This window comes from Gymnogyps californianus, chromosome 9, assembly GCF_018139145.2.
Source record: "Gymnogyps californianus isolate 813 chromosome 9, ASM1813914v2, whole genome shotgun sequence".
Taxonomy (NCBI): domain Eukaryota; kingdom Metazoa; phylum Chordata; class Aves; order Accipitriformes; family Cathartidae; genus Gymnogyps; species Gymnogyps californianus.
In genome coordinates this window covers 16,556,903-16,569,530 of record NC_059479.1, presented here as the reverse complement: position 1 = coordinate 16,569,530, position 12,628 = coordinate 16,556,903, and the positions used below count along the sequence as shown (strand labels likewise).

The window sequence follows — 12,628 nt, the reverse complement described above, 5'->3', positions numbered from 1 at the left end:
TGGCAAAGAAGCATATAAACTGTGTGTATAGACAAGTAGGTTTTCCTTACGAACCTAGCTCAAGTTACACTGTACACACATCCAGCACAAAGCTGTCTGGTAGGAATAACATGTCAGGCAGGTAGGAGAAATTATCCCAGCTACAGATCTGTGAAAGAAGTGGGGGAAAATTGTGACAAGTTATTTTCATAATTTTCAAAGGCTCTATTAGCTCTAAATCAGAGCCTATTCACCTCCAAAACTAGACAATTTTAAAAGAAAAAGAAACCATTTCCATAATATCAACTTGTCAGCAGTATGACTTGGTTTAATCCTCTGCTTTAATGAAGAGGGAAGTTGGCATGTATCTAACTTGACACGTTGATTTCTGAGCAGGCTTGTCCTAACATTGTGCTAGATTTTCATGTCTCTTGTCGAGAAGTCCGAGTCTCACAAGTGAGAAGTTGTTTTGTGGACATTAATTTTTAATTAGACTACTTTTGTTAATACTTCTGAAAATGTCTTCTAATGGCTTGAAAATGTATTAATATAGCTGATATGTAATTTTTTAATGTATTGTTATGCATACACAGTAATTACTTTCCATGATGGTTCTTGTAAAAGGAATTAATTCTTCATAAGATACTACTTTCATGGAACCATTCTTTTATCTAGAAATAATACCATAGGAAGCACAATGTAATTACTGAATTATCATTTTAGAAAGAGACAAACTTTCCTGCTACCTCTCACCAGAAAACATAAAAATACCACTGCATAAACTTAGATCTGACATCTTGCATGTATCTTTCTGAGGTTGCCCTGGACCTCAAAATTTGAAAAATACTTTGGACTACAAAGTCACATAGAAACACATACAAATATTCATTTACCAACATCAACATAACTCTGCTCAGAAGCTTGGGTGGGTGATGGGAAGCAAGAGAGTCATGCTGTTTTAAAGTTCTCGATGTGGCAGCTTTTTTTGTTTACAAAATTAGGTGGCTGAAACCTCAATTGCAGTTTGTGCTGCTTAAGTGAGGATTCTTTTGTGCCTGGAGTTGGAGATCGCAAGAAGGTCACTCCAGTGCTTAACCCACACCATGATGATAGTGCATTTCATAAAATGTACTTTCATATGCAAAAACAGCAATCTATTTCCTTTTATCTTTTCACTAGATTTTAGACATTTTCCATGTGTTATGAAACAGTGACGTGAAATTTTCAAGATATATCCTAGTATGAAATGGGAAAAATTGAAAAAAATCTGTAAATCCTTATGACTGAAATACAGAATGTCCCACTAAAAAGCGTGTTCGTCTTTGATTCCTTTTTCACTGTATGTATATTGTCCCTGTGTATTTGCAGTTACAATATTTTATTAGTAACAACTTTGGTAGTCTGGAATTTTAATGATACCTTAACGAAGTCCTGCCTATGTCTCAGTTGTTTGTGGTGCAAGATAATCAAGATAGTCTTTTTCCTAAGTTTATTCAGACATCATGGTGAGTTTATAATAAGAGGAATGGAGCAAAGAAGAAAGGAATAAATGGGCCTAAGAGCTTATTTTACCATGTTGTGGCTGCAGACTATCTGTTACATTTTTCTCCTGCATAATATCCTAGGTCATTCATTAGATATTGTTAGACAATAGTTGCTTACTGTTAACTCAAAATTTCATGGTTAAAAATGAAAGTATAACAAAAATCTAGTTTGCTTGATTGAACTGATTGTTACAATGGGGTAGTATGTCCAAAGGAAAATACATATTTGGAATTTCTCTGTCATTTTGGATTCTGAAGTGATAACATGGCTCCATTCATGCTTTCTTTTTGACTGCTGAAGGGTGCTGATATGAAAGCGCAGCAGCATGCTGTGCAACATTTTTTTAGAATCAAGTCATAAACCTGTTGGCCGTCTGTGATGTTCAGCTTTTAGTGTCATATTATTTTCAGTAGGTGCCCAGAAGAGGGCAACAAACACTGTTTTTTGAGTGTAAAATACTTTCCTATCTACTTCATAAAGCAAAGAAATACAGAAGTTCTTGTCCTAAGCTCTTCAAAACTGATTTACTGAGCGTAGTAGGTCTCATTATGTCAAGCGGCTATATTACAGGTCTAGTGATATGAAACCAGGTACTAGTGCTCACTCATTCGAGCTTATATTATTTATCCCTAGAAATCTGTGAAAGTTTGAACTTTTGCTGCATAGTATTTGAGGTTAAATAGGTTTTAAATATATATATACTATAACTTTCTTTTTATAGCTTGGATGAATTTCAACATGAAGATTTTGTGCAAGATAAAACCGGACAGGCTGTATCAGACAGTTTACAGTACTGCACAGGTACGTTGCAAATAGTTGTTTTATTAACCTTAGGAGGTTTAAGCCTACTTCTTCTCTTCAGGTCCAAAACAGGCAACAAAGATATCCTTATAAACCTTGTTTGTCAAGGCAGCTCTTCTGTACATCTGGCTGCATCAACCTCTGGGGAGCCACCATAGCAACGTATTGTTAATGTCATTCTGCTCAGTCACGTCCCTGATGTGTTCTAAAGGATGGCTGGAAGGACAGTGTTGGGCTGTTTCCCAGTATGGGGAATAAATTCTCAGTGTTGCTTTATACAAGTTTTAAGTTAGTTTTGTACCTCAGAAGCAGTTAGTAGCATAAGACCTCACATTTTCTGTTGGCAGTTTTCTTGCTATAGTGATCTGCATGTGATAAAATTGTCCCTCTCTGGGAAGGTAGCCCCAAAGCTATGCGAGTACCTAATTAAAAAGACATATACAAGATGTGGGGAGGAAATGAATGAAACATACAAGCCAGTAATAAGAATGATGTTTGGTTTAGGGATTTTTTTCTAAGTTAATATTATTAATTTTCTTTCTTCCTCTGCAATTGAAAAATAAACTCGTGTTCCATGCAGTTAGTTCTTGATATCTATTTTTGGATGAAGAAGAAGTCTAATTTGTCAGTTGTCATTATGTGCAGCTTGGTCTGGTTTTTATTTCATGCAAATATTTTGACATGTTTCCTCTTTTCAAAGCTGACTGACTATGCTCTGAGTCATGTGATTTTATCTAAAAGTTCGTCTACTACTAGCATCTGTCCCAACATTAACATCTGCCAATTTACTTCTAGGTATAGCTATATTATGTATAATGTTGTCCATCCTTTATTTTCGCAAGGCAGCGGTTCATCTTAATTTAGTAATGACCGCAATAGGTTGTCTTTGTAGCTTATTGATGATGATCTACTCCATTGTGCTGCTTTAAAGCAATAGAAATTACAGTGAATTTTCCCAAATGTTTAATATATTAAGAGACTGAAATGATGAGGAAGCTTTCAAATCGGAGAAAAATTTGTACAGGTAACTATTTAAAGTGAAGTTTTATTCCAGAGGAAGAGCAGCCTCAGGTACTATATAGAGATCTGTTCTTTGAAAGTAAGAAAACATATCCATAAGCAAGTTTGATAATTAATTACTTTATTAGTTGTTAGTCTTCATGAGATTTCTTGTTGCTTTTAAAAATGAGAAATCAGATTGAGTGTTCTCACTTGAAATTATTTTTACAGGAATTTCTGGTAGCTGTAGTGTTCATTGTGCTATGCTGTTACTCTCTCTAGAATTGTTGGGATATCGTGTAGATCTTATAAAATGAATGCATGTATGCGGTTTCAATGAATTGGTTTAAAAGGTTTGTTTTCAAAAAATAAAAAGGATGTGAAGATGTACAGTGAAGTACATGCCTCGATTTTTAACCGTAGTAAAGAAATCTTGCATTAGATACTTATATTTAGATACTTTTATTTAGATGTTTATATCTCAAATACAGATATATTTAGATACTTTTATTCTTAAATTAAAATATCATTTACACTGATATTTCCTCACTGCATGTGAAACCCTATTTAACTTCAGTTGGCTGATATTTTGAGTGTAGTCCAAAATAAATGAATCAGTCTCTCATCTAATGTAAGTATGCAATAATTATATGAATATGTTAGTAAATGTAGCTACTAAACATATGCACATATTTTTCTCACATAACATCAGTCCTACTGGCAGTATTATTAGTCTTATATAAAATACTAATTGTTTAGCTGGTGCTAGTTTTATCTAGATAACAGAATGTTTGTATTTTGCTTAACAAGGCTACTAATTATGATGTATGTATCAAAGTGAACACGTTCCTATGCTGTGTTCCTTCAGATTTTGAAGATACATTTTTTTTTTTTTTAAGGTATTCTGAGATTGTATATCAATTACATATCATATACTTATTTTTCCATTTACTGATATGCAGGTCATAGGTACCATATCAAATGGAAAGGTGTTACTCTAAGCTTCATAGTGTTGTTACCATGGTCCCAGGTAGAGCTTGCTTTTTTTTTTTTTTAAAATACCAGCAAGGGAAACTGCCCTTAGCTGCCTTTAGAAGCTATTTACAGGAACATGAAATTCCCCCCCCCCCTTTATAACTATGTATTAGCAGCGCTGACACTTCTGTCTCTTGGCAGCTCCATATCATAGCAGCCTGCATCAAAGTAACACTTTTTGAATAGTCATTGGGCAGATGTACAAAAAGAGCCAATAGAGATATCCAAAACAAAATAAATTATTAAAGTGTATTTTTTTAAATGTTGAAATATCTTGGGCAGGGGGAGCAGTATTGGGATAAGGTTCACTCCCTGGAATTTCATTTACTGAGAGAAAATGTTTCTTCATGTAGCAGGTTTCATGTGCCCCTTTACCTTATATGATGAATTCCCGTTCTGTGAGAAAAATACTGCAGACTGCTTTATGCAATGCAGAGCACACTTTCAGTATTAGTGTCAATTTTCTTTAAATTCACTGTCCTTCGTTGTCTAATTCAATGCAGCAAGACTCTTATTTCCCTTGTTGAATGTTCTTGCAATATGTTGTATCAAGTTGGTCTGTGTACATTCTGGTATCTTCATTTTTTAACATCCTGATACTCCATCATAGCAATTATGACACTAAAGTAAAGTAGAAAAGCATGTGTTCATTGAGAAATGTTGGGGTGCGTAATATACCCAGTTCAGAAGGGTACTCCATAAGAAGTTGTTTCACAGGAGATGGAGGACATACAAGGCTATACTGGGAATATTTTGAAATGAGCTTTCTGATAAGCTCAAAAGGTGGGGTTTAACACTTACCTTCAAAATTGGAAGTGATGGCTTTTACCATTAACAATCCTCAAGTTACATGTAATAGGAAAGAAGAATGGAGCTATCATTGACTGTATAGCAAGAAATTTTAAATTTAGCATAGTGCTCAATGTAAGCATATAGTTATTGTGCAAGGGATGGAAAAGTTTACCTTTACTTGTACCCATTTTAAACTTGTTTTCATGGTTTCTGGCTGTTCATTAAACAAGTTACGTGCTCTCCAAAAACAAGCCACAATGATGCTCTTCATGTGGTTAAATAAGTGTTTTTACTACAAGTCTAGCCTCTAAGGTTACCGGTTTACTCATGTTCCAACCCTAGTTTAATTCATTGTGTTGTATGTTTTGAACATTCTGCCATGTCTTCATAATTGAAATGTTCTAATGAAAATATTTCTTATCTAGCAGAGAAGTGATACGATTCTATGAGTGTATATGCAACTAAATATTTTCTGTGTTTATAATAGACCGAGAAGGAATGAGCGATACACCTGAAACTGAAGAGACTGGAAGAACTTGTGATTCATGGCAGAGTGACCTGTGGGCACAAGTAAAAGACAAGTTAATGAAATATTTGCATCACAGCACAATTTTCCCAGAAAGCATCCCACGTAAATTTGATTATGTGCACAAAGACTTACTTATGCAACAGTACAACCTTCATGCAGCAGTGCACCAGCCAAAAGAAACCAGAACAGACAAGAACATCAATGAGTTTAAAAGTGCTAGTGGCCTTGGGTATTATGAAGTGACAGTTCTGGGTAAGTATTTGGTAGCTCGGCTTCTAAAAAAGGTTAAGCAAGAGCAGTATAAGATCTTAGCTCTTTGCTGCGTTAACTTGAGAATGACTTGAAGGTTCATCGGAAACTGAATGGATTTCTCTAAATTAATCAGTTGATTCTGAGTATTTCTTGACGTTTAAAAAAATGATTGACATTTTAGATTTTTGTTAGAGTTATGTTTTAGGATAATTTTTTACCAGAACGCTGTAATTCTCATTAAAAATACATTTAAATGAAATGACGGAACATCTTGTTTCTAGTATCACTTTTCATATAATTGCAATTTTGTGTCTAGGTTTATGTGTATCATTTGAAGAATGTGTGTAGTCCTTAAGCTATTGATTATTACCATTAGAGGTAGGTCCTGTTCACTAGTTCAACCAGTCTGACATAATCAGGTAAATTATTCAATTGCACTTGATTGTCAGCTGACTTTCCTGCTGGAGAGGTATTCATCAGAAACAAGTTAGTGTTCTTAAAGGGAAAAGCACAACTATAAATGCTTCTTTTGAGCTTTATTCTCATTGAGTTGTTTTTTGAGTACCGTTGCTCCTAAAGTGCCTTTCTTCCATGCTGGAAAATTAAGGGCTGTATTTCAGCCATACTCATCAACTGCTCTCTGCTGCTTCTGGTTAGCACAAAGCGTCAGTTGGTTGATATTTATTTGTTAAAATATAAATATGCAAGTTGATGTGTATCTGTTACCATTACTGTGGGATATTAATCTGTTTGATTTTGTTTTCCCATTGAAAGGAGAAGGAAATGCCTAGCTTAACGATGCTCATGTTAAGTTCCCATAATTTAAAAGTTTCCATTATTTGCTAAGGGAGATTTGCAAAGAAGGTGTTTGAATATTTAGTGTCATTGGAATCCTGGGACTTACAATATAATATTCAAGACAAAAGTAGCACAAGTACTGCACCGCATACTGCATAGATACACTGGCTGTAAAATGAATTTCTCTGCCCTTGTAGCAATGATAAAGTTAAAAAGGAGTGTGAAATAGCTTCCAATGTTGGTTTAATATTTTCTGAGCTAACAGCATTGTTAGCCTTAAATCATAGTGTGTTATAACATCATATCAATTTGAATGTGCTTATGTATAAATATATATACATATATATTGAAATGTATTTTTAGACATCAGTTATTAATTAATGGACAAAGAACAAGTAAATAAAAATCAGTGTTCAGCCTGCAATAGTTTGTTTTTAAAAAAAAAGAAGAAATGGTGCATGAAGTTGCTAGTGGACTGAAGATGACATTTTCTGCTAACTTAAATATTTTTTTTCAACAGGTATAAACCACGACATAGCAATAGATGTTGCATTTCTTCCACTGTTTTGTCCTGAAGATCCCCACTTATTTCAACTAGAAGACATTCAAAATGATACATTATTGTCTTGTATGAGTTGTATCTCTGCGTGTCAGCAGAAGGCCACTAGCAATGGAAGGCTTCGTGACATGTTTCCACTTTCAAGTGAGACTGGCTTTCACTGACGTTACTCATTTATCGTTTCTTGTTTTATCTTTCAATGCAAGAGTTAATCCTCTATAGAAATCTCTGTTGTAGGTCAGACATTGTTCATGTCTTCAGTGCAAGATACGTGAGTTCTGTGTGACCACCTTTAGTAAATAGATGCAATACTGAACTTTAGAGGCAGTTTTTACAGGAGCTGTTCTCGTACTCTAAAGATAGCATTTTAATATCCAAACCACAAACTCCTAAGTGACCTAGATAGTATTTGCAGTTATTTGTTGATGCAAAATTATACTGACATAGAAGTCAGTATGTGTGGCTGAGCATGTGAATATTTGGCTTGATCTGCTTTGAGATAGAGTGGAATAACTGTCAATCAGTCAATCCATTTCACTAATGTCACTTTGAACAGCTGCTTTAACGCAACCTACAGCGCCTATAAACTGAAGTATTTGCCTGCTATTGAATTATTTTCCTTCAGAGTATGCTTCTAATTACTTGCACCTCACAACAAATATGGTGAACACTATTAGTGTGTATCATCCTGCAAAGTGCTATATAAGCATCGTGTTTTCCTGCATGTTTATATAGACAGACCTGATTTTATTTAAATACATCTTTACTTTTCCTTGAATAATACTATGAAATCTGAGAATCACTAATGGTTAAATAATGCGTATTTCAGCTTTTCCATGTCTAAGTTCTGATGCTGTCATTTCTAGTGATTGAATTTACTAATAAAATTCTACCAAAAAAAAAAATCCCAGTAGGCTAGCGTTTAATAGTTAGAGTGAGGTTTTTCACTGAAAGAAGGTTGAACATACACACATTACTGCATGGAAAACAATGTCAATTCAGTATGCCTTTTTACTGTACGTATATAAAAACACCTTTTCTTAACTTCTAGATGAAATTGTAGAAGCAGCGATGGATCTAGACGGCAAACATGTTGTCTGCATCTTGGACATCTGTCACTTGGGTGAGGATAAGGTGGAAGTCTTTCTGAGCAAAATCTACAAGACAGTGGAACCTAGTGTGCTGGATCCAGTGTAATTTAATAACTTATTTTTCAAATTTATATTGTTCAAAAGGAGGGAAATAAAATTACTGTAACTTGATTACACCCTCTACACATTGCACTTTTCCAGAACTAGCAGACACAAACATAAAATTATGATTCTTAGAGCAATTGTAATGGTCATCCACGTAACTGAGGGGGATGATTGTTGCCTGTATTTTTCGGCAGTCTTGAAACAGGTTACACAATGTCTTGGTCACTTATGTTCAGGAAGGATGAATAGGCAATACAGTGAGCTTATCTTTTGATAGGATACCAAGGAGTATAAATATGATTGTCATCTCTCCTTCTCTGCCTGTGTACGTACATACACGGGAAATGTATATATCGGGGTGAGAACTGAGAAGAGAGGCAGGCTTTCCCAATATTAAAGGCAGTGTTTGCAAAAGAATTAACTGGCTGTGATATAAATTTAGGCTGGAAATTAGAACAATTTTGAGGATTAGAGCTGTTATGTTCTATAGTGATCTTTTAGTGGGAGGTACTAGGGGCAGCCTAACTGCTCTTTAGGCTTGAAGCTTACTGTGTTTGTGAAAGGGATTAAATACCATGGTGCCTTTAGTACCGGGGACTGGACTCGGTGATCCAAGAAGCTGCTTTCAATTCTTTTTACCTGAGCAAGGTCAACTGCTGTGTTTTTATATGTCTGCTTTTGTATATACAGCGTTAGGTAGTGAATGTAGCACCCAGAGGTTTTTAACATATTTTATTTATTAACAAAAAAATAATGACATATTTAAAAGAAGAAATTTTGTTAGTGGAACTTGCTTCTAGCTTTGCAAGAGAAAAACTGTCTTTAAGGAGTGCTTAGCATGGCAGGATGCACAGTTTGTCACACTGTTAGGTTTTTTTCTATTGTTCACCACTATCCTCTTTCTTTTTAGCAATAGCTGTATTCTGAGTACATGAAGGAGCTCAGCAGCTGCGAGAAGCTGCTGCTTCCACAAGAGCAAGAGGCTCTGTAAAATTCTATCAACTTTTTGCCTGTATACTAAGTAGCAGCTGGCTTCTGCTGAGTTCAGAACCAAGTCCCACTTTTTCCTCCCATGTCAAACAGCCTCAAATCATTTATACAACTGGAACCTTAGGAAATTATTCTCAAGCAGGAGCTAAAACACATTGCTATTTGACAACTTGTCCGTGTGACATGCTGGTCTCAGTTCAATTCTTTGAGAAGAAATGATTGCGTTATGGAAGCTTGCCAATTAAATTGTACCATTTTTGACGAAAGCCCACAGAGTTAATTTATAGGGACAGATTTATTCTTTTGTGGAAAACTTCTAGGCATGTTTTAGCAGCCTGTTGGTAATTGGGGAGTATCTCTTTCAACTAGTAGCTCACTCGTCTACCCTGGGGACAGTGGACTTTGTCTTCAAGTACTTAAATTCTGTACCCTAACTTCAGTTAATGGTAATTGAAGGAGAAACATAACTGTCTTTGTTATAGTACAAGTTCATAGGCAACTTCAGATAAAAAGTAAAAGTCTTAAGATTCTAAAGAAATTGATAAAATTATTCTGTCTCTCTAGTGTGGTTTACAGTTTAAAAATGTATTAATGAGAAAGTTTAACTTAAATTGCACAGGGACGAAAAGTTAATTAAATGTGACTATGTATTGTATGTTTATATTTTGTATGGATAATATAGTGTTAGTTCTAGAGCAATGTTTGTCAACCCATGCCTTTCAGAGCACATTGTAACCTTGCCACAGAGGGCAAAAAGAAAACATACCAACCGGAGAAGAGCACAGTGTTGCTTGCAATACGTTATTTGTGTAATTTTGTTGCTTATGGGTATGTGAAGATTAGAGGCCATTGCTCTAGAGAGATTAGCACCAGCACTTCGTGTACCAAACTGAGCCATGCTGACTGTGTCAGCCAGTATTTTTTATTTAGATATACTTCAGGTCGAAGTCTAATTTTAATGAAACCATTCCTAGAAGCAATTTTTAAAGTAATTGTACAAAAGGACTGATGTGGCTAACACTGTCACAGAGCCACTCTGTTCAGTTGTTCTAGCCACTCCATCCATCCCATGCAATAGAAATGCAGCAAAGGCTGCTTACTACACTTTAAACATGTAGCATTAATCATTTCATCCTCCATGTTAGGATTTCCTAACTCTAAAAGAAATATCAGAATGGTGCGGGATATGTATAATATACGCTTGAGACTTTAAAGTATATAATTTTATTTTACGGAAGTGTTGTTTGAAATTTTTCATGGCAAAAGCTGGGAAGGAGAGATACTCTTGCAGAATGAAGTGCCATTGTTAGAAGCACAGGCTTTCTGTGTGTAGCTAGAGAATATTCAATGCCTGTAGTAGACCTGGAATTTCAATACTCTGGGTCATTCTGTAGAGGCACTTACCCCATCCCCGTAAGTTACACTGAACTTAATATGCCGACTTCAGTTTCTGAAGTGTTGCAGTGTTAATATACGGTTCCACCACTCTGTCTCCCTCCTCCCTGCCAAACCAGCACTATAGCACTAGGCAAAGGTCCTCTCTGCAAAAAAACTACTTGCTATTTTGTTTTACTTGGTGTTCATTGACACAAGTATAAAACCAAACTATTTTTGATCCTGAGTCTGTCAAAACATGTTAATTTTGCCATGTTTAACCAAGATACAGAATCTTTGCTCCTGCAAAATGTCATAGGAATCATCTTTCTTGCTGCTGTGTATTGCCACTGCTCAGAGCACATTCCCTAACTGTAGAATTCATACCCAACCAAAGAACTGTACTCTCAAATCTTGCATTTGCATATTTCTTATGTTTCCAGCATTAATTTCAAAGAAAACCAGAGGAAGGTGAACTGTATGTAGCTAATGGTACTTTTGAGTGTATAATACTTGCTAAGTCATAGATCTTAGAGGTAAGATCAGTATTGAATTAATGTGATGTAGAACTAGTGCAGCACTGAAAAGCAGAGAATATAAATAAATGAATTAATATATGTAAACGTCTTGGATTATTTCTTTCAATTTCTTTTCACTTCTGAAAGCTGTTTCAGTTTTCCAAGAATCTTCTCAACAGTCATGTTTACTCTTTTAAAGAATCTTTACAGGAGAACTAGGGCGAGCTTCTGTCAAAATGTATGCCACTGCTTGCAGCTTCTCTTGGCTTTCAACACTGTGTACAGCACGACTTTTGCAGGAAAAACGGGAAAAAGGTCTTCATAACTTTACAATTTGTCCTTTATTTTCATTATGGACTAGAGAGTTCTGACATTAGTAAGATTTTCATTTTTCTGTTCTAATATAAGAAAATAAGAGTTGATACGAGTAATTGTTATGGAATACAACACTGACTGAATTCAGAGAAAGAATCTATAGAGCCTACATCCAGAAATGGAGAGTTCTGTGATAATCTTTCAAACATCTCAATGTAAATCTTGAAAGTGAGCTAGAGTGTGGAAATGGGCTGAAAGAGGTGGTTTGCTTCTGTGATCCGTTCAGGTGATTCTACATCTCTTGCATTGGTATAAATCAATATTAAAATCAGTTCACTATAAACACCAGAACAAGCTGGACCTGACAGAGCAAGACAACGGAAAGAATCCAAAAGGAGAAATGCGGGGAATGGCTTGGTTATCTTAGTCCGTAAGATGAGTGATTTTTTTTAATGTTTCCCTCCCTCCACTTTTGACCTTTTTAACAAGGTCATTTGCATCACAGATTGCATTGTGAAGTGAGAACCCTGAGCTTACATCACTGAATGAAAGATGACCTGGTCCTCTGAAGTGACGTTCAGGTTGACATAGGAGCAGGGGGCTTGAGCAATCTCTTGGGAAGCATCATCCAAGCTGGAATTTGTGCAGTAATGGGAGAGAAGGAGGGGGAGAATGATGCTTTGTGAAAAAGGAGCAGGAAGTTAGGGCCGAAGGTTACTTGCAGGTCCTTCAGTCTGCATCTCTACTTCACAGGTGTGTCACTTGTGTCCCGTCCCAGCCCCCACTCCAGATAAGCTCACCGACACCTCGAGGACTCACCTGGGTGGTGTCAAGTTCCTGTTGGAACTGAAATTTCAAACTCCTCAGCAGGCTGTGGGCTGACAACAGCCATCACCAGCCGAAAATAGCTGTAGCCATCTACGTTTTGTGCTTATATGAAGAAGCG

General features: G+C 35.9%; 1 protein-coding gene across 1 annotated transcript in view; it reads left to right on the top strand.

Annotated features, from left to right (window-relative positions):
- Window positions 1-11,457, top strand: part of RADX (RPA1 related single stranded DNA binding protein, X-linked) — a 29,153-nt gene extending 17,696 nt beyond the window's left edge. The window contains exons 13-16 of the mRNA XM_050902028.1: window positions 2,246-2,325; window positions 5,639-5,932; window positions 7,251-7,433; window positions 8,341-11,457. Coding sequence (XP_050757985.1) covers window positions 2,246-2,325; window positions 5,639-5,932; window positions 7,251-7,433; window positions 8,341-8,486 — 703 coding nt within the window. The 3' untranslated portion in view covers window positions 8,487-11,457. The remainder of the gene's footprint in view (window positions 1-2,245; window positions 2,326-5,638; window positions 5,933-7,250; window positions 7,434-8,340) is intronic.
- Window positions 11,458-12,628: the final 1,171 nt, after the last annotated feature.